This window comes from Xyrauchen texanus, chromosome 2 (genome assembly GCF_025860055.1).
Source record: "Xyrauchen texanus isolate HMW12.3.18 chromosome 2, RBS_HiC_50CHRs, whole genome shotgun sequence".
Classification (NCBI taxonomy): Eukaryota; Metazoa; Chordata; class Actinopteri; order Cypriniformes; family Catostomidae; genus Xyrauchen; species Xyrauchen texanus.
Genome location: NC_068277.1, coordinates 29,121,623 through 29,145,478, shown reverse-complemented (window position 1 = coordinate 29,145,478; position 23,856 = coordinate 29,121,623). Strand labels below are relative to the sequence as shown.

The 23,856-nt window shown below is 37.5% G+C and overlaps 1 protein-coding gene across 9 annotated transcripts in view; it reads right to left on the bottom strand.

Moving 5' to 3' along the window:
- The window catches only part of LOC127654758 (tight junction protein ZO-1-like), a 97,219-nt gene extending 75,611 nt beyond the window's left edge, over window positions 1–21,608 (bottom strand). For 8 of the 9 annotated variants that reach the window (XM_052142106.1, XM_052142132.1, XM_052142139.1 and 5 more), the window contains exon 1: window positions 21,153–21,608. In XM_052142106.1, coding sequence (XP_051998066.1) covers window positions 21,153–21,179 — 27 coding nt within the window. In that variant the 5' untranslated portion in view covers window positions 21,180–21,608. Of the gene's footprint in view, window positions 1–858; window positions 974–1,125; window positions 1,293–21,152 lie in introns of those variants that run through there. The other variant, XM_052142123.1, reaches the window with a different exon arrangement.
- Window positions 21,609–23,856: the final 2,248 nt, after the last annotated feature.

Sequence of the window (23,856 nt, the reverse complement as noted above, 5' to 3'; positions counted from 1 at the left end):
AGAAAACCAGAACACAGACCTCATTTATAGTTATTCAGCAAGCTGAATTCTGAAAAGCCATTTTCAAGAAAAACAGGAAGTTTCGTTTATGCAAATTTCAGGGAAGCTGTGACCCCTTGTGTTTACTGTGTGGGCTGATTGGTGGAAATCACACATCAGATCTCTCCTTCAAAGGCCAGTTCATTAGAACTAGCAGATAATTTCAAGATAGTAAAGGTGTTCAATTTTAAATAGATAGACTACAAAAGGCAAAAAAAGAAAATTCATTGTCCCATCTCCCACTTCTGGTTCACTAACTCACAAGAGGCACAACAGAGAAGCAATACAAAAAAATAGGTTATAAATTCTTAATTCGCCCATTTATGCTCTGTTCTTCCAGACTGATCTCACAGTGAAACTGGAAACAGTAGGTTGACATTTCTTTAGCTGAAATCGGTTTGTGCTTACCAAAATGCAAAACATTACCCCCAGTGGCAAAAGTGTAAAGTTGTGTATGAGCATGAGTGAGCTCCATTTCCTAGGTGTCCAAAAGCTAATTGTGAAACAAGTTGTTTACAGCTGTACAGGCTGTAATATAGTGAAGAGGAATGCTTGTTTAATAACTACCAAACCCTCCCCAACCCCAAACCTAACCATCAGTAGAGTGAAAATGTAATGTTAGAAGGATAAATGAAACCTCAAAATTGCACTAGTCACCAATTTTGAGAACGCAATTACTTCCTTGTTTCAATGCTGGATCCATACTGTTGATGCACACCACAAGGGAAGGTAGCCTAAATCGTTAGGAGCTGAGGAAAAAATGTCAGCTTTATGTGGTAGTACTATACCGGAACTCTAGGAAACAACATGCAAACTTACGGTGTGATCATGTTGGTTCTTCCCACTGTCCTGGCTCAAATAGCCACTATGTGGTTGTCATGGTTCTGAACTTCGACATGGTGAGTGTGACCCAGCAGTAGGTTTATTGTACCACCTAAAAAGGACAAAGTATACTTCGGGAAGACTTTCGTGCATCAAAGGCGTTCATATTCGCTCGTGGTCAGACTGAATGTTACATATGAATGAATATTACATTTATATAGCGCATGTTTTACCAAGGTCATGTTTAGAGAAGAGTATACTCACAAAGGTAACACGGTCGACCAGACGAGCCGATACGGAACATGCAAAAGCGAAGTATGCCTGGCCCTTAAGACATTGTGGAGAAAATCTGGAAAAATACCTTCCAATTTGTGGCAAACCTGAACCGCACTAGCCAAAAGATAACATATTAATTACAGGGTATAGAGTGGGAGAGAGAAAGAGTGAAAAAGAGAGAGTGAGAAAGAGCGAGAGTTGCCTAATCTGTTTAAGCAGTTCTTGACAATCATATTCTAAAAATAGTCCATGGCAGCCATGAATGAGCGGGAGATAGACAGTGAACAGAAAGATAGGCAGGCAGCGAGGGAGGGGGTCGTTGCCTCTGCCATACTCAAGCTTTCAAATTTAAACATGTAGGATAAGACCATCAGCTAATCAGACACCAGCACCTCCTGTGGGACAACATGCCAGCATCTTTCTCATGATGTGATCATAGTAAGCGTAACCATGACAACGTGGTGTTTTTATTGCTGGCTCCCAGTGGATGGAGCACCCTTCAGACAGTGACACACACAGCACTTTCACATGGTCAGAAAATATGAAAGACTGTACAGATGCTCTTATAATGCAATGCTCTAGATGCCTGAAGTATATACACTGCCTCACTTATTCTCTCTTTCTTGAACTCAAACTGATTAATTTGAGACCAGAGGAAACTGTTTATTTTGCTTAATGAAAGCTAGAACTAATTCTAAAACACAATCCCAGGTTGCTAACTCTAATTCTAGAACCATGAATTGTATGAATGGGTCTATTTAAGTAGTTAAAGAGTAATTTCCACAGCACTAGCAGCACTAGTCAGAATTGCAAAATAATAAATGTTCAGCATCACAACATCTTTTAACTGATCTTTGCAGCAGTATCAGTGTCATCATAAATTACAATAACAGAGTGTATCCAGCACGCATATTATGGCCGTGTATAGTGTGTTAGCACATTAGCACCTTTAATTCAAAATGTGAACAAGACAAATGAAAAATTTTCTACTGCATATAAATAACTTTAAATCATCAGAGTGGTTAAAACAGCTTCTTTTACTGATCTCATGTGAATTCTACTCATAGAATTAGGCATACATTCATTGATAGCATATTTTACATTATTATATGTCACATTAGTTAGGATTTAATTAGGTTTTACGGAGCGTCCTCATATTTAAATGCTCTTCTAAATGCCTCCTACAGTGGTGTAGTGTGTCTCTGAATGTTTGGGAACAGTATACTGTTGCTCGGCTGTTTAGAATTTCTTTTTACCTCTGAACGAATAAGAACTTCTCTGGAAGTATATCGAGGCCTTCAGTTGTTAGGCCTTTCATACTCACCAATTTAGAACAGTGGGTGGGTGTCACACTAAAAAACAGCTTGAAGGCCAAAACATACTCTACTCAAGTATGTGAACGCAGATGAGAGACCTTGGCAACCACATTGCGGTTTTCTGATTTTTGCATATTTAACCATATCTAAATACATGCTGCAGAATTGCACAGATGTTCCTTCAAAATCAGCACAGAAAATGTGAAAAAAGACTGTGCCTTGAACTTAACTTCACTATATTGATCTAGTTTGTTTTTGAGTGGTCATTTTGAAGGTTTATAGTTGCACCATTCAAAAAAGCATATATCAAACATAAAGGTGCACACATGAGAAAATTCTACCTGCAAAATGACAAAAACCCTCACATTCTAAAACTCTAATAACTAACTCATCGTACCTCTGATGTTCTTCTAACTGCCATGTGTTTAAACAGGTGGTCCACTGATAAGACCCTCTCTTTCCCAGCATTCATCCGTTTAGCACTAAGCATTGGAGCATGGCCAAAGACCCCACTATGCAGCACTGTTTTGCAGGCCCCCTCACAGCAAGGTCCATCTCATCTCAAACATCTCTGTGGGTGCTTGGACAGTGCTCAAATTCCTCAAGTATTCCTTCACATATACAGGACACACAGTAGAGTGACACTTCCTCAAGGAGTCATTTACCTTCCTTTAAAGTCAACAATACATCTACTAGCCCATGTAGCAAAGTAAAGGTGTATGTGATGAGTGTATTATCTCTCTTTTTATTGCTCAATCTCTCTCAGTGACACACACACACACACACACACACACTCACATTATTTTGAGTTTGCCATGGCAGAACGCTGGCAGGTCAGGGACAATAACCAGGCCTCAGATTCTGGCCTTGCCACAGGAGTTTTAAATCAGTGCTGCACTGACGCAATGAGCATTTGCAGAGTAATCTGCCATACACACACAATTCCATAGGGCAGGAATGTGCTGATAAGAAGCCAAGGTCCACACTCTTACTCTTTCTTTTTCTCTCTCTCTCTCTCTCTCTCTCTCTCTGACAGAATTGCTGATGATTTGAGGCTTAAAGACTCTAGATTGAGTCTGTTTAAAACATTTAATGTTGAGCGTTTCAAGTTTAAATATTTAAATGAACAAAGCCTGAATTAAATACAGAATGCTGAAAAGTTAGCTTTGCCACTGAGTTCCTGAATCTGAACAGCTTGCTTTTATGTTCGTCTTGGCAGCAAATCAGTCCAAAATAAGAATTGCACACTTATAGTACAAGTCAAATATTTATAGAGCTACAGACAGAGCAAGCCCATGTTTTTTTACTTTTGTCTCTAAAGAACTCTTCATAAGTAAGCTCTACAACACTTTTCAGAAAATCTCTTGGTGAATGTATTGCCAAAAGCTGTGTGATTCATATCAAACTGTTTCACTCTTGTGTTCCTAGTGAATATATATATATATATAATTTGTTTTGATGTCTCCAGAGAATAAAATATTTTAAAATATGAGCCCTTTTTCAGAAGTTAGTTATGTCATGGAGAAACTATACATACCAACAAATGAACAAAGTTTATTTTACAAAATGAGCAGGAGACAAAAACAGAAAACAATTTCTCCTTATGACAAACAGTGTCACGAGCAAACGCTGATTAACAGGTTCTAACTGCATGTTATATTCATAATGTAAAGTTTGTCTTTAGTGGGAGGTGTTGCTTTGCAATTCCTGATTTCTAGTTAGGTGATGATAAAAACAAGACTGTTGCCACATCAGAATTTCCGCACCCAGAACTGGTGATGCAAAACACACACACAAACACTGGCGCGCATGTACACAATAAAAGAACCACAATGATGTTTAACTGTACAACAACAGCCTCATTCAGCAGAGGGTCCTTTTTGGAGAATGTGTGCACATCTATGTAGTTATGGTTAAGGTGAGTTCAATGGAGAGGAGGAGACGAGAACCAGCTTGGCAATATAAATACAATTTTTATGATAAACTGAAACAAAAAACAAACACGCACATGACGGACATGCCCGTAAACTATCTCTCTCTCCCGCACCATCTTCCGCAGTCTGCCTTCATCCCTCTCGGAGGCTTGATTAGCCTGATAAGGGACCGGGTGTCTAGAATCACGACCCGGCCCCGCCCTACCACAGGTGAGCAGATTTTTTTTAATTGTTATACCCGGACGAGAGAAGGGGTGCTACTATAATTATACACACACACACACACACATACATATATATATATATATATACACACACCTCACTAGCATTTTCACATAGTAAAGGGGTGGTTAAAACTCACACAATCAACTCTTGGTAAAAATAAATACTTTTTTTGTTCCCACATGTAATTCATTTTGATCAACTCTTCTCAGTAGCTTCAATACAATCTGGAAGTTAAAAGCCAAAACACAGCAGGGTTCCAGACTGCAACTAAAATATATGAGATCAAGCTTTCGACACTTAGAACAGTTGAGGGACTTGTTCACAACTATTACACATGCAAACATTCATTGATACTCAATAAGACAACAAACTACTATATGCATACTATATTTTGTGCAATTATCTGTATTGTAGATTGTGAAGAGCAGTATTAAATAAGAAAAATTAATTATCTCTTATATTTGTATAAATTATGAAAGGGGTGTGAACATTTATGAGACAAATGGTAATGCAAATGTATCGTCTCAACTATACTGTTTATTAAACCTTCGATTAATGGGTTATCAGCTTTCTTCCTTTTGGCTTTCTATATTGTTTCTGAACAGCAATCTAAATCAAGAAATTCTGTGATTTGGCTTTCTATCTTGTTTCTGAACAGTAACCTAAATCAAGCAATTCTGTGATTTGGTGACTAAAAACAGCCATTTGGCTCCTTAAAGTTTCAGTTTAGGAGCCAATGGCTCCCAAGTCATTTTTGTAGTCTGGAGCCCTGCACAGAAGTGGGGAGGGCTGAAAAGGGGCAGGCTGAATAAGGTGAATAAAGCGCTTAGGTCTCACTGTGAATACAGCTGTGGATGCGCTTCTTAGTCACAATATGCCTCTTGATGCAGTATTGATGTAATACAGCCGTTAATGTATTACGAGTGTGTAAACAGACAGGACACAATCTGCCGTTGACTGGATATTAATGTAACTACAGCCATTAAATGCACTGTATTACATGAGCGCAAGCAGAGAGGACAAAAATATCAAATGTCCGATCTGTGCAAAGTGCAAATGCAACCTAATTGACCTGCTGCTGTCTGTTATATCGTTAATAAAACAGCAATATTGACCAAAAAAAAGAGAAACGCATTCGCTGTTCCAATTTCAATAACAGGACTACTTCTCAGTCAAACTCTGACTGCATGGAAACAATATTAACTTCAACATACTTATTGAATAAGTTCTATTAGAATAACGATTTCTAATAATCATACAGTACAAATTTCCAATAATATAGATGTTTTTAATTTACATTAGATTCTTTCATTTTTTATATTATCATTTCATTGTTTAATTGCTGCAGTTACTGAAAAATTAAAGCACTGTTTACGCTGTTTTCTATTTTATTACTGGCTCTTTAATAATTAATTTAACAGCCTGAAGCAATGTTATACTTTAGAAAAACTTGAAGGCTTTATACATTTAAATTGATAATATTTAAAATTAATAGTAAACGTTTGGGTGCCGTGGGAAAAAAAAACACCCTAGTTTATAAATCTTTGGGAGCACTGATATAGAGACAGAGTGAAAGTGACAAAGAGGGGAGAAGGGCAAAATTATGAGAGAAAGGGGAAGGGGGGTGGGGGGGCGGGGGCAACTTGGTGGTGCTTATATCCCAGAGCCAGAGCAACATCACCCAGGACAGGCCTCCCAGCCGAGGGTCACATGACCAGTCCAAGCCCACTCAAAGGAATTCCCGAGCTCTTACAGGCAGTATTCTACCCCACAATGCCTGTGTTGTAACCAAAGATAGACAGCCACAGAGTTAATGAGTCAAAACAAAAGTAAGATTAATTCCCATCATGGCTATACTACATAATTAACATCATGGTATAATTAGGGCTTCCCCTCCACAGGTTAAAGCAGTATACATTTATAAAGTCCATATAACTCAAGACTTGAGTAGTATGACAAAGACAAAGTAGTCCAACAACCACAGATGGCATGTGTGCATTAGCAACCGCATTCTCACAAAAAGCCAAAATCAAACTAATTGTACATACAGTGCACAGTTACTTGTAGCACACATAAAGCACTTTTACTTTGAAATTGCTCTACACTGTAAATGTCTGTAATTTGTAGTTTGTGTGAGTTACACTGAGCACTGTCTCTACATATGTATTGGTCATTGCTCTTGGAAAAGCCACTAATGATGAAATTCATGTTATCATGTGACTTTCTGTAAATACTACGGTGAGTAAAAATACATTATAAAGTGAAATGCAGATTTTTAAAGTTTCAGAAGGTTAAAGTATTACGCTTGTATAATTTAATGATATAAACGCTAATGCACCGTTAAATATACAGGCATCAAAATACTGAAGCGTGGTTACCGTATTTTTTACAGTGAATTTCTGGCAACCACAGCTGTCTGTTTTTTACTGTAAATTTAAGAGGATTTTTATTTATAGTGTAGTGCTCTCATGCAGATCCAGCGAGAGCTCAAATTACTGTCATGTTAATGTTCCTCCTTATATAATTAACACAATTATTAAAAGGTGGAAATCTGGCACAAATATATACAAACTTGTAACGTCAGGTTTTGCATAAAAATGTGCATCCTAGAAAAATGAAGAAAAAAGATAAATGTCCCAAAGTATGGGAACACGTTTACACTTTGGTGGTGGTGGTGTGGGAAGACCAGATGCTTACTCTGCAACTTGCAGGGCAGGGACTAATCGCCTCAGGTCCCATCTTTCACCAGACCAGGTTACTGTTAATTTGGCCAAACAAAAATGTGGTCTGCTCAAGGTAGTAAATGTCCATTACAGGCTAGGTATGCCTATTTTTTCCACATTATTTGTACCCTGCCAGTTCATCAAGTAGGCAAGTTTTCAACAAATTTAACAACTGCTAAGATTCTTCCAGTTGCAAGTACTGTATATTATGGTTACCATTATGATTTACCCAACAAATTTCAGCAATGATGTTGGCAATGTGCTTGACTGATCCAGATATGGTAATATTAAAGGTGATGGACATAATCCTGCGGGCATGAACTGAACATTCTTTTTTTACACTTAAGCTGTCAAACCATTTGTATTGACCTCCTGGACTTTTTTTATTCACACAAGAATCTCTTGCAGCCAAAACATGCGATGACAGCAAGTTCCTAACTTTCTTTGTGACCACACCAGCATGTTTGCTCAATACACTTAATTTTAAAACTTTTATTACTGTTTCGCATATCCCTAGCATGTCTGATGCATTCCTTAAGGCATTTTCATGGGCATGAATTATGATAATTGTGAATGACCATGCAGAAGCCCCAAATTACGTTGAATTTACTCATATATTTATGAAAATTGAGGGTTTCCTTCTTTTGGAATAATTGACTTGTCGAAAAAAAATTGTTGAATGCGCACATCCAGAGTAGAAATCAGCATACCACAAAAACAACAACAATAGAAACCCGGACTTGAATGAGGATGAATGCTCATCAAAAGGAATTTGACACTTGGTGGTGAGAGCCTAAAGAACCCACTAGGCTAATTCACAGTCTTTGAAACTGGAAACACCTGGCGACATGACCATGACACACTCAGTGACTCAGGGAAAGGAGAGAAGATCCCACAACAGCTTTGCTATTGTAAAGAGCATATAGCAAACTAACTACAAGAAAATTAACTCTTCTGGTCAACCCTGTCACACTTGCGGTGGTTAAGCTCTTTTCTCTAAACAGCTACACTACTAAAACAAACATAAAAAAAACACAAAGAAAGCAAGAGATAGAGATTTGTGAAGTGTGCAGCACATATGTGATCTGACAGGTTGTACACACTCTTTCTGTGTGAAATTTAAATACACAGATCGTTGGAGAAAATAAATAGAGGCTGTTGGTTGCTCTCCCCAATGATGGAAATGGGCAGAAAAGAGTAGCTGAATTTTACATTTCAACAAAGTTAAATTTTTGCAGATTGCTCATTTGTATATGGGTGATAGATCATGTCATGCTTTTTTCATACGAGTAAAATGTTTGTAATGAGTCCATGCTAATTAAATTGTGATTGTATAATTAGGCCAATACAATGTTCTACGGTCTACATTTGTTCATTTTTCACTACATTTTCATGCTTCAGTGTAACTCACCCATATACAGAACCTTTTATACAAATCTATTAAAGAATAAATGATACAGTTTCCATAAAAATGCTCAAGAGAAGTCAAAAGAGGTCACAGCAACATCTGCTGAAAGCTTCTGGGGCAAACTAAGAGGAGGAAATTGCTCAAATCTTATCTTCAAAACAGCCTTCTAGAATTTCCCAGCTCCATAAACACAGACTAGATCACAGCAAACCTGCTTTGTGCTGTGGGCACAGCAGAGTTGAGGTCAGTGGACCTAAATCTGAGAAATCAGGCCTAATGGAGAGCTAGACTGCCAACAGACGTGAGGATTCAAGACAGACTGCCCACTGAAAACACAAAAAGACTTTAGGCTTTACAATCTAAGGCTATAAGAGTTTTAAAACATTATAAGTTCCCATGTGGCACTGAGCTTGTCAGGCTCTATATATTCAGAAGTCAGGAATGATCTCCCCCTTTCTGAGCCCCTGAACTGCACTCAAACAAACAACACAATACCACTAATCCACTAACTCGGCCAAACTCCCACAAACCAAACATGCCAAGACCATCATTATCATTAACTCTCTTACTCTATCTATGCCCACAAACACACCAAATCTAGCAGTGATTACTATCATTACAGACATATGATACAATAATAACAGATTATTATCAAATAAATAAATACATTTAAGTCTCTGAGGTAAATAAATGTTGTGAGGTCTGTAATCTCTTCAGGCTTCGGTCTGTACTTAACCACTGCTTAAACAACAATTATGCAGGGGTCAATCACATTGCCTAATCAATGTGGCTTCCTCCACAGATCTGCTCAGAAGATACAGATATCATGGTTGAGAGAAGGCTCACTAAGAACCGACATGTGATTCAGATTAATGTTTTTATTTCTGCCCCATTCTCTCAACCAGATTGGTGTATAACAAGTAGCACAGATAGATATAACAGAACATTGCTAAGAAACAGACATATTTTTAAGATTCTGAACACACACACACATGTAGGGTTGCTCCGATAACAAAATATTGGCTTCGGTATGATACCATCCCTGGTACCTCGGTACCGATACAATAATCAACAAATAAAAAGCCTCAGATTTTTTATGAAATTACACAGAAAATGTCTCGCTTAAAACAACTGCATAAAGTCTCACCGAAACAAAGTTTGCATTTTCCATGTACATTTTTCTGGATTCCATGTTAAAAGTTTTAATTAAATGTTACGATCAAATGGTGTTTAATCAAATTGATACATACAGCTTCATTCAAATAAAAATATAATTATTAATTTATAATACTATAATATACTTGAATACAAAATTTTTATAAAATTTCTTTTTTATTTTTGGTAAAATAAAATGCTGCAGAACAGAGCTTCACATATTAATTAAAATCACAACATGCTGATAAAACACGTGTGTTTGTGATATTAGTTAAAGATGATTATAATAATACAACCATTTTATATAATAATAATTAAGAGTATTATTGCTACTTTTTGAATATTACATTTTTATACAGTAGTTATATGTTGTTCCATCTTCAAATTCACGCATCCAGTTAAATAGAGCTTTCATTTTAATGGGACTTTTATTTTGACAGACATTTGCGAACTGACGACCTAGTTATACCAAGCTTCCCATTAATGCTGGGATACTCCAGTCATGACTCTCAAGCTAAAATCTCCGAGCTGCACCAGAGGAGTTAATTTAATTGTTAACAGCCATTTATACTCTAAACACAATGCATGAAAATTAAGCACCAGTAGCAAGTATTGCATTTGTGTGAGTGTGTGTGCGACGAGTGCATGTGTAAAGCAGATCGGCACCTCTTGTTTATTCTGTAGCATGCAGCGCATGTGACTGTATATTATTTAATTAAATTACATCCTTCTGCTCTTTAAAGATCACACTTGGCCATATCCAGAGGGTTTTTATTTTAGTTTCCAATTGTCATTGATTTCATCTCAAAAGTGTCACATCTCATGTCATTTTGCTAATGACATCATACTGTAATATGGTACCGAAATTAGAAACAAGATGATTTTCTTTTGGTATCGCGATACTTCACTATTATAGGTAAACCATGCAACCCTACAGACATGGTCATCATAGTTTCCTTTAAACTTTTGAGATCTGTACCATGTACTATGAAAACTTTTGGAGAATAAATATTTGGAAATAAGAAATGCAATTTTTAGGTTTGACTTTACCAAATGGAATTACAAAAATACAATGCTTTCAAAACAGCTTTCTGAACACGCCCCTTGTCTGCTGTTGTTCAAACAGTCAGATAGTTCCACCCTCAACTCGCTATGGATTGAGTAACGTTGCTGGGGTGGATCTAAGTGGGTCAAAACAAACAGGATTTTTTTACAGTGCACAGAGGCACAGTCTACAGTTTGAGAAAATTCATCTATGAATGGCTAACTTGTAGTTTTCTCTGCAAATTAAGCTGGGATAGGAGAAAGTATTTTAACACAGAAAAAGTTACATCAGCTTTAAAAGACTGATAAGAGAGTAATTGTTTCGTTAGGGAGCACTCTAAATTTTGTGATGTTGATTTAAAAGCGAGACTGTGTATTGATTCAAATTTAATCATAAGCTCTTGATTCAATTTGATTCTGATTTCGATATCAATCCATATGGAATATAATCGAAATTGATCAGCTAATGCTGTCAATTTTACAGGGGACCTTCTAACTAAGTGCATTATGAAAATTAATAAAATTTAAATAAAAATTGTACTAATTATATTTTATTTATATTATTATATTTATGTTGTTTTTGTTCAACAACTGAATGTAAAGAACAGAAAGTGTATAAAGAGACCTTATTCAATGACAAATGGATTGTGTGGATCACGTCTTTGGACACTCATTGAACAAGTCAAACCAAACTTTTACCTTGGGAATCGGGCTACGCTTGTAGCACAGTAGATTTAAAAGAAATGGATTATAGAACTCGATCGTTCAGGAATCAGGCAATACTGGTCATGCTATGTTTAAGGCAGCCGATTAAACAGCAGTGTTGCTGTGCCGCAGGATGGTAGCAGAAAAAGTATTTTAGAAGGCTGTTGCATTCGCATCGGTGGAATAATGCAAATTTAAGAACTGTTAACGGACCCAAATGTCAAGAAAATCATTCACTTTTTTTTTTTACGAAACCGGTTCTGATTAAGAATAGGCTCTTGTGCCAGGGCGGAGGGCGGGGCGGGGCCGCGATTCTGCACACCAGGCTTATCAATCCAGAGAAGGAGTGGGAGAACTGGGAAGTGTCGTCCACTAGAGGGTGGAGGAGTGGCAAAGGACCAGCGAGTAAATTATTCTCGCTCTCTCTCTAAATATTAATATTTTGTTTTAGTTTGGTATCATCACAGTTACGGTGTAGAAGTACAGCACTTTTTTTTTTTGCCGGCAGACGGGCTATAAGGCCCACCCAATGCATTGCTCTTCTCTTGCTCTCTCTCTGTATTTCATAGGCTTTTGCTCATTGCCGGTCTCTCACTCGTCAGGACTGTGCACACACCTGATGACTCATCGGCCAAAATACAAGCAGTTTTGAAATCCATCATAGCGTCTGCAACAAGTCTGGGCAAATCGTAGAACTGTGCACACTATACGACTCAACACTATTCGTTCAATCTGAAACTTCTCTACATAGACTAGTAGTCGCAGACTCAACACATCAAAGGAAACAAGCTTGAGTTGTGTAGTGTCCACTAGGCTTAAGTTATAAACTCACTGGCTAAGAGATGACACATACAGAGGATAACATGTACACTCCTGTTCTCTCCTGTCACATGCAGTGAAGATCTAAGACTCATAAAGGCTGCCTCACTCAGTTCAAGAACACTGAAAGCCCAGTGGTAAGGACTGAGGGGGGTACAGCCTAATTAAGCACTCATTAGCAGAGCATTAATCTAAGAGGAAATGTGGAAATGACACACCCAGCAGTAAATGCACTAGGTCTTCCTCTGTGAGAGCAATACAAGATCCTCGCATTCGGTTCCATTCTGTGTTCCATTTGTTTGAACAGCCCCTGGCATAGGCTCATAGTCTGAGCCGCTTCACTACAGAGTTCAGCCGAATACCAATGCTATCTGGGAATATTTCTACCCTACATAAACTGTAATAAATAAAAAACAGTGTGGCATTTCGCTGTTATTATGAAGCTTGAGTCTGGGGTAGTATGCTGTGGCATCAATGCAAGGGTAACACCATGTGAACTGTCTACTGAAGCATTTTCCCCCCTCATTTTACTTTTGACTTAACATTTGAAAATATAGACTGACTAAAATGTATTTATTTGATGTGCATTAGTTGAAAATGGAATGCCCTCTTTTTTTAACAGTCAGGAATGTTCTTTGCAATAATATTACACAATGATGTATGGTTTTCATATTTAATGCGCCCTTTTGTGGACTAAGGAAACAACGTCAATTTAAAAATCAGCTGACTTTAAAATATGAATTTAATTTGAATTTTGAATATATTTAAGAAATTAAAATGTAATTACTCCGCTCAATTGACACCCCTAATTCCTTTAATCCAGTTGTTGACAGTTGAATGGAAGATGTGAGGCAGCTAACATGCAGTAATTCTGACTGTGTAAAATGCTACAACAATTCAATACATACAGCAGGCCCTGTGGTGGAGCTGCACCAGGAGCCCAGTGCTTTTCCTTACCATGGGAACCACTCAAGCTTTCAAACAACACAGACACTCTTGAGCCTGATTGGCCACTGACTGGCTTTGAAAGAGGCGCACAGGGCTCTGTAAACAACACATTACTCTCCACTCCCAGATTTCGACATGTACTGTTTTATCTGCAGAACTGGCACAAACCCAGCTGAGATATAGACAAAGAAACAAATATTCCCTCCTCTCCTCCAGAGGAAATTGCAACGGCATGACTCCTCTTTTGCAATATGTCTGGTACAGCAGTATAGCTACAATATGTTTGTCCTCTGATGATGTAAAAACCCATGCATGAGAGCCAGAGGCTCCAGCAGTTAATTAACATAACCTCTCCAGAACAGACACAGAGGACAAGAGCTCTTGCTCGCTCTCTCTACACTGACTATGAATACAAGCTCTAGAAGCCTATTTATAGTATTAATACAAATAGTCCACATCTCTCTTGTGCTCTGTGAATGGGAGAGACAGACTTGTGATTGAGCAGTATATACTGTTTAATATTAAATAACTTGATTTCTATGCAAATGGCAAGAATAGATAATTTTTTTTCTCTAGAAAAAAATAAAAATATGGCTTTTAGGACAGGATAAAAACATTGATTTTCTGATGCATCGCAATCTTCATTTGAACTATCCTGATATAAATTCTTAAATCCCAAGATCGATTTTTTTACTATCTGCACACCTCTCTACAATGAAAGTAAATCACTTGCATACGAGACCAAATTTCACACTGTGTCTGTAAATGAGTAGCATAGTTGTGAAGACGTTCAGCAGTGAGATCTTTTCACTGCGTATTGGGAGTAAAAGTTTGGTTTGCCTCATTACATGTAGGCCTAACATGTCCAAAGAAGAGATCCACGCAATTTATTTGTCATTGAATATTGTCCTTTTTCTTTCTTTCCTTTTTAACGCCATGCCAGCTTCTATGGCTATATTCATTGTGAGCGCACTAAAAATGGTGTTTACGCTAATTTTTTTTCTAAAAACCTTAAAACTACATTTGGATATACTTTGTTAAAAACCTTTTCACAAGTGTGTAGAAGGGTTACAATCCTGTAAGACATGTTTAATGGATAGTGGGTTCTGACACGATTGGCAGTTTAATGACTTCTCCAGATTGTAAAAATTGGTGTGTGATCCTTGCATGTCCTATCCAGCATGGATTATTAAAAGGGAATGCGTCTTGTTCCAATAACAGGATTTATTTCCCATAATTTGTTGTTTAAACACTGATCCCATTCCAACTGCCATTTGTTTTTAGTGTATACGTTAAATATTTTCGGTCTGTGAACAGAATAGAGCATTTTACTGGTTCTGAGGATAATGCTTCTTTGGCAGCTCTATCTGCTTGCTCATTACCAGAGATCCCTGAGTGGCCAGGTACCCAGCAGAAAATAATACTAAAATGATGTCCTTTTTAAACCCCTTTCTGTTTTCAGTCCATTGTTGATCAAAAATAATACAAAAATAACCATTTAATTCTAATCACGATTTAATTTTAGCACAAATGAAGTAAAGAATTATCTATCTTTAATATGCTCTCATTTGCAAATTCTATTTACAGAACTAACGGTTTCCTTAAAGAGACGGTACAGATTATTATAATGTGTAAATAGTATATATTGCATCAAGCGATACACAAGTAAAAATAATATATATATATATATATATATATATATATATATATTATTTTTACTTGTGTATCGCTTGATGCGTAATATATACTATTTACACATTATAATAATCTGTATATATTAAAAAATAATAAAAAATATTATTTAATTATATATTATTATTATATAAAAAAATATATTATTTAATTATATAATATTATTATTATATAAAAATTATATATTGCATAATATATGCAATATATTTTTTGATGCTTGAGAAGCTTGTGAATCAAATCACATCAGGAAATCTGTATCAATACCCAGCCCTAATGGCTTTGTGTTGATCATCAAGAGTTTGATATAGTGAGAAAGAGTGTCAGAGATTTAATCTATCCAGCCTAACAAAATGTTTTGGACCTGCAGAACAAAGAAGATGGGCTAATAATCAGTGCATTACTATGAGCCATGTCCACACCTGAAACAGGTTTCCTGTTATAATTACTAGCTAATTTATATCTAAAGAATATGCCTGACTTGCTTATTCAGAATCTTTGGTTACATATGCATAAATACAAAAACAAAGTACTCAAACTACATTTCCCAAATAAAATTTAGCACTAAATTAACCCCAAATGAGGAGCTTAGTGAGCAGTAGCCATTCAATGCATGTGGTGTTATTGAAGACCCATAAAGGACTTTTATTCTCTTTTCCACCATTGGGCCGAACGGTTCTGAGTAATTGAGCAACATTTTAATTTAAATATATTATTTTTGAATTATAACAAAACTGTACAATGTATGCTTAAAGTATTTTTGAACCCTTATATAAGATTTGCTTCAACATTTGCAACTTTTACTTTAAGTTTTTACCAAGTACTAAAAAAATAAAAAATAAACAATCATACAATAGAATGAATAAAAAACAATTTCCAAACTAATGTGCAAAGTGCTCTCTTATTAATAAAGCTGCATATTGCCATTTTTCTTCATGATAAGAAATGCACAGTGACCAATATTATGATTAAATAAGTAGCTGCATTAAGTGTGCGCACTCAAGGGATGAGCGTCCCCGAGGCAGAGTCTCTCTCTCAGCCGGGTGCAGTTTCAATCTCTCCCCCTTAGATCGGGACATTCGCACAATTCATTGAAGAGGCGCTTACCACACAGAGAAATGCCAGTTTCTGAGTTTAAAGTTATTAACATGACCTGCTTCTGTATTATTTGAACTTTAATAAAGCTATAACACATTAAACATAACTGCATTTGTAATGCCGGGATGTTTCCTTTAAAGAGCTCCGGCTCCGCTTATTCTAAAATGAGACTGCTTCTGAATTAACTTTTTTTTATGTAATTCCCTAATACTTTGGGATCTACATAAGAAGCAGCTGTGAAAGTTTAGAGTGCATCTGGACTGTGATCTGTGTAATTATTCCTCTCCTCGGTCAGGCGCGGACTGCAGTGCTGCTCTCGGTCGTCGTCTACATCATCATCATCATTACATTTTAATATGATTTCATTTTACATTAAATGAGATCAAACAATTATTCGACAATGACAATTTTTCTTGTCATTTTTTTATTGTCGATAATGTCGACTAATTGTTTCAGCCCTAATGCAAATATAATATGCTTTTAAACTAACCTGCTTTGGTTGCTTGAATTAATCCAGGTGTCTTGTCTTTCAGGTGCTTTATTAAGTTTGATGTGTTTCCTCCTTTCGTCAGAAAATTGCGAAAGCAGCGTTTACAAATAGGTTTTTGCTGATCTATGATGTTTCCCTTTTCATCAGCCTCAAATACAAAGAATTTCCAAAACTGGCTTTTTCCATTTTTCTTTTCGACAAGATTCAGTTGAGACTCCGCAGCAGCTTTACTAGTCGTAATTTTTTGCTTGTTGTGAGAGTTAAAAAGTTCCCGACTCTACATTGGTACCGGGTAGACCTGGTACTCGGTACCTTCAGAAATTCTGGTATTGTAAAAAAAAAAAAATTGTTTCAGTACCGACTTGGTACCGGAGTACCTGTATTTTTGACAACACTAATTTACAGTATCTCACAAAAGTGAGTACACCCCTCACATTTTTGTAAATATTTGATTATATCTTTTCATGTGACAACACTGAAGAAATGACACTTTGCTATAATGTAAAGCAGTGAGTGTACAGCTTATATAACAGTGTAAATTTGCTGTCCCCTCAAAATAACTCAACACACAGCCATTAATGTCTAAACTGCTGGCAACAGTTAGTACACCCCTAAGTGAAAATGTCCAAATTGGGCCCAAAAGTCTCAATATTTTGTGTGGCCACCATTATTTTCCAGCACTGCTTTAACCCCCTTGGGCATGGAGTTCACCAGAGCTTTACAGGTTGCCACTGGAGTCCTCTTCCACTCCTCCATGACGACATCATGGAGCTGGTGGATGTTAGAGACCTTGTGCTCATCCACCTTCCGTTTGAGGATGCCCCACAGATGCTCAATAGGGTTTAGGTCTGGACACATGCTTGGCCAGTCAATCACCTTCACCCTCAGCTTCACTAGCAAGGCAGTGGTCGTCTTGGAGGTGTTTTTGAGGTCGTTAACATGCTGGAATACTGCCCAGCGGCCCAGTCTCCCTGAAGGGAGGGGATCATGCTCTGCTTCAGTATGTCACAGTACATGTTGGCATTCATGGTTCCCTCAATGAACTGTAGCTCCCCAATGCCAGCAGCACTCATGCAGCCCCAGACCATGACACTCCCACCACCATGCTTGACTGTAGGCAAGACGCATTTGTCTTTGTACTCCTCACCTGGTTTCCTCCACACGCTTGACACCATCTGAACCAAATAAGTTTATCTTGGTCTCATCAGACCACAGGACATGGTTCCAGTAATCCATGTCCTTAGCAAACTGCTTGCGGGCTTTCTAGTGCATCATCTTTAGAAGAGGCTTCTTTCTGGGACGACAGCCATGCAGACCAATTTGATGCAGTGTGCGGCATATGGTCCGAGCACAGACAGGCTGACCCCCCCACCCCATCAACCTCTGCAGCAATGCTGGCAGCACTTATACGTCTATTTCCCAAAGACGGTTGTCTGGATATGACGCTAAGCACGTGCACTCAACTTCTTTGGTCGATCATGGCGAGGCCTGTTCTGAGTGGAACCTGTCCTGTTAAAGCACTGTATGGTCTTGGCCACCGTGCTGCAACTCAGTGTCAGGGTCTTGGCAATTTTTTAATAGCCTAGGCCATCTTTATGTAGAGCAACAATTCTTTTTTTCGGATCCTCAGAGTTCTTTGTCATGAGGTGTCATGTTGAACTTCCAGAGACCAGAATGTGGGAGTGTGAGAGCGATGACACCAAATTGAACACACCTGCTCACCATTCACACTTGAGAACTTGTAACACTTACGAGTCACATGACACCGGGGAGGGAAAATGGCTAATTGGGCCCAATTTAGACATTTTCACTTAGGGGTGTACTCACTGTTGCCAGCAGTTTAGACATTAATGGCTGTGTGTTGAAATATTTTGAGGGGACAGCAAATTTACACTGTTATACGAGCTGTACACTCACTACTTTACATTGAAGCAAAGTGTCATTTCTTCAGTGTTGTCACATGAAAAGATATAATCAAATTTTACAAAAATGCGAGGGGTGTACTCACTTTTGTGAGATACTGTACATGATCTGCTGGCGTATTATTTGAACTTTAATAAAGCTATAACACATTAAATATAACTGCATTTAAAATGTAACACCAGGGTGTTTCCTTTAAAGAGCTCCGCTTATTCCACAACAAGAGTGCTTCTGTATTTACTTTGTATTTTTGCATTAGAATTCCCTCATACTTTGTAATCTTCATCACCTGAAGCCGTTTGGAAAGTTTAGAGTGCATCTCGACTATGAGCTGTGTAATTCTTCCTCTCCTCAGTCAGACACAAACTGCAGTGCTGCTCTTGTGCATCATCATTAGAGTTTACTGTGATCTCATGCTACGTTAAATGTGATCAAACAACTAATCGACAACTAAAATGTTTTTCGACAATTTTTTATTGCTGACTAATCATTTCAGCCCTAGACATAAGTCAGCGATTTTGCACCAAATCCGACCTGACAGCTCAAAATACAAATTATATTTATAGGCTTACTAAAATTAATAAAGGGTAAGGAAAGTACATTGTTTTAAACACTGATTGTTTTTGTACTTAATCAATAATGGCAGTTTGTTCATTTTTAACCATAAAATCTTGTATTTTGCAGTTTAAAATAACAAATACATCCAAACTCAGTGCATTAAAAAATCCTTGGTTCCTTGGAAACTTTAATGGTGACAGAAACAAGATCCAGAGCTGTGCATGTAGAACTCAATACTTAGTACACAAAAAAAAAAAAACGATGATGGTAACAATCAACAGATTTTTTTTTTATCATGAAAATGAACTACAGAATTCACTAAACAAGAAGTTCCTAAACATAACTAAATCAATAACAAAAACTGTGTAAACTTGCTAACAGTAAAACCATACAAGCAAATTAATTATTCAAGCCTGGTTTGTGCTGGGAACACCAGATTTGAAAAGTTAAGTAAAATTTACTTAATTTAACTGTGAAATTTACTCAAAAATCACAAGATTTTCTTCTTTAGGACTGGTACATGATGGTGCATTGTATAGATAGCAAAATAATATTAACTTAAAGGGAAGAATGTTCATTTTTACAAGTTGATCTGAGTACAAATGTACAATTGAATTGATGTTTTCAAGTTCACACTTTAATTATTCAATGCAGAAAGTACTTCATGTTTTCTGCTATATTTACTATACCACAATACCATTCTTTTCATTGGCAGTCCTAATAACAATTTAATCATCCACAGAGAGTCTTAGCATCTAAAAACAAATCAAAAGATGCCAGATACAGCAGAGACAAGACAGTTTCCCATAGAGAGACTATAACTTTAGTACACAAAACCAGCATCATCCACACACATGGACATGACAAAATATCTCCGCCTGAAAAAATGTTGTCATGTCTTAATCACCATATCTGTCCTTAAATAAACAGACATTACAGTAACTCTGTGGCTTCCTACTTTAATTGTATGTTCCTGTAATGTAGTACCGGTACACAGACATATATAATGTAATTGACAAAAACGTCACAGTGATTGGTGTGAAATGTTTACTGAACATAATGTAAAGACAAAGACTACACCTGAGCATTACATCATCACATAACCATTTCACCTCATCAAGAAAAACTCCCCAAACCAGAATGACTGAATGTGCAGTACACATTCCTGCATTTTACGGAGGAGAGGAAGCCCACTCAGTGTAAAAACACACCCACATCATTGTACTTCCCAAGCCACCTCACACAAGGACCCCATGCAACAACATTACTTTTTCCTAACTTTTTTCCACAGTCTGTCTCTGGGTTAAAGGGCAAACGCATCCAGAGTTCATTCTAATCGAGTCGTTCCCTTTTCCTACAACACTTGTAAGGAACACAAGTCCAACGCGATTGCAGGATCGTAAATATGCATTCTTACGATACTTGGCCTAAATCTCGTTTCTCTGTATCGGCACAGGCCCGAATAGTTTTCTGCACCTGTAAACCCCTGCCTATCAAAATATTCAGACAACAAACTGAAACTCTACCCGTATTATCACCCTGTGCTAGAGGCCTGTGAATCGACTATTCCGACAGGAAGCAGGTCTAATCTTCAGCAATGCGGGAAAAAAGTTTGCAATAATAATAATAATACAAAGGATAACAATATCAGTTTCGTCCGCATGCTTTGACGCAACAACTATTAGCGGAATAGTCGATTTCAGGGCAGTTTGTAATCAACAGGTATTCCGCAAACTCATCAGCGAATCTCACGTCGAAGAAGTTTTAATTGTATACATGTGTTAATATTCTGTTTTTAAACTTAATTATAAAGGAAAATAGGCTGTATCACGTAGATATTTGCTGAGTGAACACGTTGACTGCTAATCTTAATGAGTGTTTCTTCCGACACGTATCACTCCTTAAATGGGCCAGGACTCCTGTGACCCTAATCACGTCCATTTGTTATTTTTTTTTAAAAGTTACCTTCAGTAAAGTTCCTACCTTATTTGATGCAGCCTTGGCAGACATTTTGATCTCTTGCTGTCTCCAAGCGTAGCAAGTTCACTCTTGTTAAATATCACTAAAAGCAAAAGGCAAAATGATTCCTCCTCTCTCCTGCCCAGCAGCCGCCGCAGCGCCGGGCAAACGCGGGTTTACTTCTGGTCGCCCGAAGACATGTCAACACAACAGAAATCCCCCAGTTCAAAGTTCATCATCTGTTAATACTCCCGAACCTAAAACAAACTTCAAAACCTACCCGATTACTTTCGGATGGTCTCCCTTTTTCTGGAAATTACCTCAAGAACAAAAATTCATCAAGAAAATATTTCAGCCCTCAAATCGACCACGACACGGAATTTAAAGCGGTTTAATAACGATGATGATGATGATGATGAAGTGCACCGTTCCACAACGGTTGAAGAAGTTTCAAACAGACGAGCTCGCTCCTCGCTTCTCTTCTCTCCCAGCAACAATCATGACATGTCTGACTGGGACGGACCATTCAATTTCTGCGGGGGTGGTGGGGTGGAAACCGGGACAGTGTTAGTTGTGTAACCACAATTCCAGACATTAAATATTAACTCTTTGTGTGTATGTAGCGATTATGTATCTTAGCATCGCGTGTTATGTGATAAAGTGTAATTATTTTACACTAAACAAAAGAGACAAAGATTAAAAAATTACAAGGACGCCTCCCGCCCCTGTCCTGTTTGTATTGACCGTAGAGCCGATGGGATGGATAGAGATGAAGCGGCAGTAAACGTGGAACAAAGTTGTTTCCCACTGCTCTGCTATAGCTATTGCTATGGCATGTACGCAAGCACAGTGAGAGTTTCTGTATTTCAACACACGATGCAATATTTTTGTCTCATAAGCATTCTTTGTGTATATGTTGGTCTGTTAAAGGAATATTTTCCCCAAAAATGAACATTTTAAATCATTTGCTCACCCTCATGCCATCCCAGATGTGCATGTCTTTCTTCTGCTAAACACAAATGAAGATTTTTAGAACAACATTTCAACTCTGTCGGTCAATACAATGCAAGTGATTGGTGGTCAGAGCTTTAAAGGTCAAAAAAGCAAATAAAGGCAGCGTAAAAGTAATCCATACGTCTCCAGTGGTTAAATCCATATCTTCAGAAGTGATATGATAGGTGTGGGTTGAGAAACAGATTAATATTAGGTCCTTTTTTACTATAAATTCTCCTCCTAACCCAGTAGCTGGCAATATGCACAAAGAATATGAATCACCAAAAACAAAAGAAGAATGTGAAAGTGAAAGTGAAGATTTAGATTAAAAAAACGACTTAACTATTTATCAGATTCTCACCCACACTAATCATATCGCTGTAACTATTTATTCTTATTTATTTTTATTTTTTGTTTGAAATGAGGAATACAACATATTGGTTATAAACCGTTGGGGAGTCATATAAACAAAATATTATTCACAAGACCTAATGCAGTTAAACACCTAGCATTATTAAACACTCATTTTTAAACTTTTTAAGGTCTACAGACTCCATATATTGTGTGTGGTTTAACCTTTTGATTGGGTTTTGGTTTATAACAAACCACTCAGGAAACCCAATGGGACATAATTGCTGCAATACAGGCCACTTCCTGTGGTTTCCGGGTCCCCTCCCATAGGATGGGGCTCCAGAATGCAGTTTGTATTGTTTTGAAATCAGCATTATGGGCTGTACTTTTCACTGTAAAATTTCAGCTTGTGTTTGCAACTGATACAAGAGGGAACACAGAATATCACAAGTCAGTTGACAGTGGCAATGCTTTCATGCATTAGGTCCCTGAAGTGTTGCCATAGTCTACCAAATGGGAGAGTATGATTGTTTACTTTCCATTCAACAAACTAACTGCCTCTTTAAATTATCTCCACAGTTCTTGTAACCATCATTAAGATGGTGAAGATATCCTTTCTGACAACAGCAAAGCTGGGGGGGGGGGAATCTCAGTCTGTCCTGCAAGTAACAAATCATATGAACACACAGAAATCAGCCAATCAGAAAGACTGATACAGTTTAACACAGTCCCTTATAAAACAAGGGATACTCTAGTGCCTGTCATTGTGCTGTTTATCAGCACAAAACATTCAGCTGTGTAACTTGTCCTTTTGAATACACCACTATAGCACAGGGCAAAAGACACAACCAAACTTGTAATGTGAACAAACCAAATGCTAAAACACCGAACACAATGTGCTCTAATTAAAAACTCCTCACTCTGCCATATGCTCTTCAACAACTGCCTTCAAGCCAGACTTAATGTTGTGGCTAATGGTCATGAGGTTATTGCTTGTTGATGTAATCCTGCAAATTCATAGATAACTGACAGTCAGGTCCAAGGGAGAGGCAAAGGATGCTTTGGATTAGTCAAGTGAGTGGAATAAATTCTTGTCCTAAACCAGGCCTGTGGGTTGAACCCAAAATAACTCAATGTAAGATATCACTTTCTCTCATTGCTTTAGGAATCATGAAAGGAGGGGAGGAGATGCAATGATTGGATCAGAGAATGAAACATTTAAGAAGACTTTTCAACAACCATTATATAGGTTTTTAACACACACACACAATTTCTTTTTTACATTTGCAAGACAGATATTTTCAAAGACTAGCCTCTTCATGATTTACCTGGTGACATTTCTTTCTGCTAATGTTGTTTTATCCACAACACACATACAGTACAC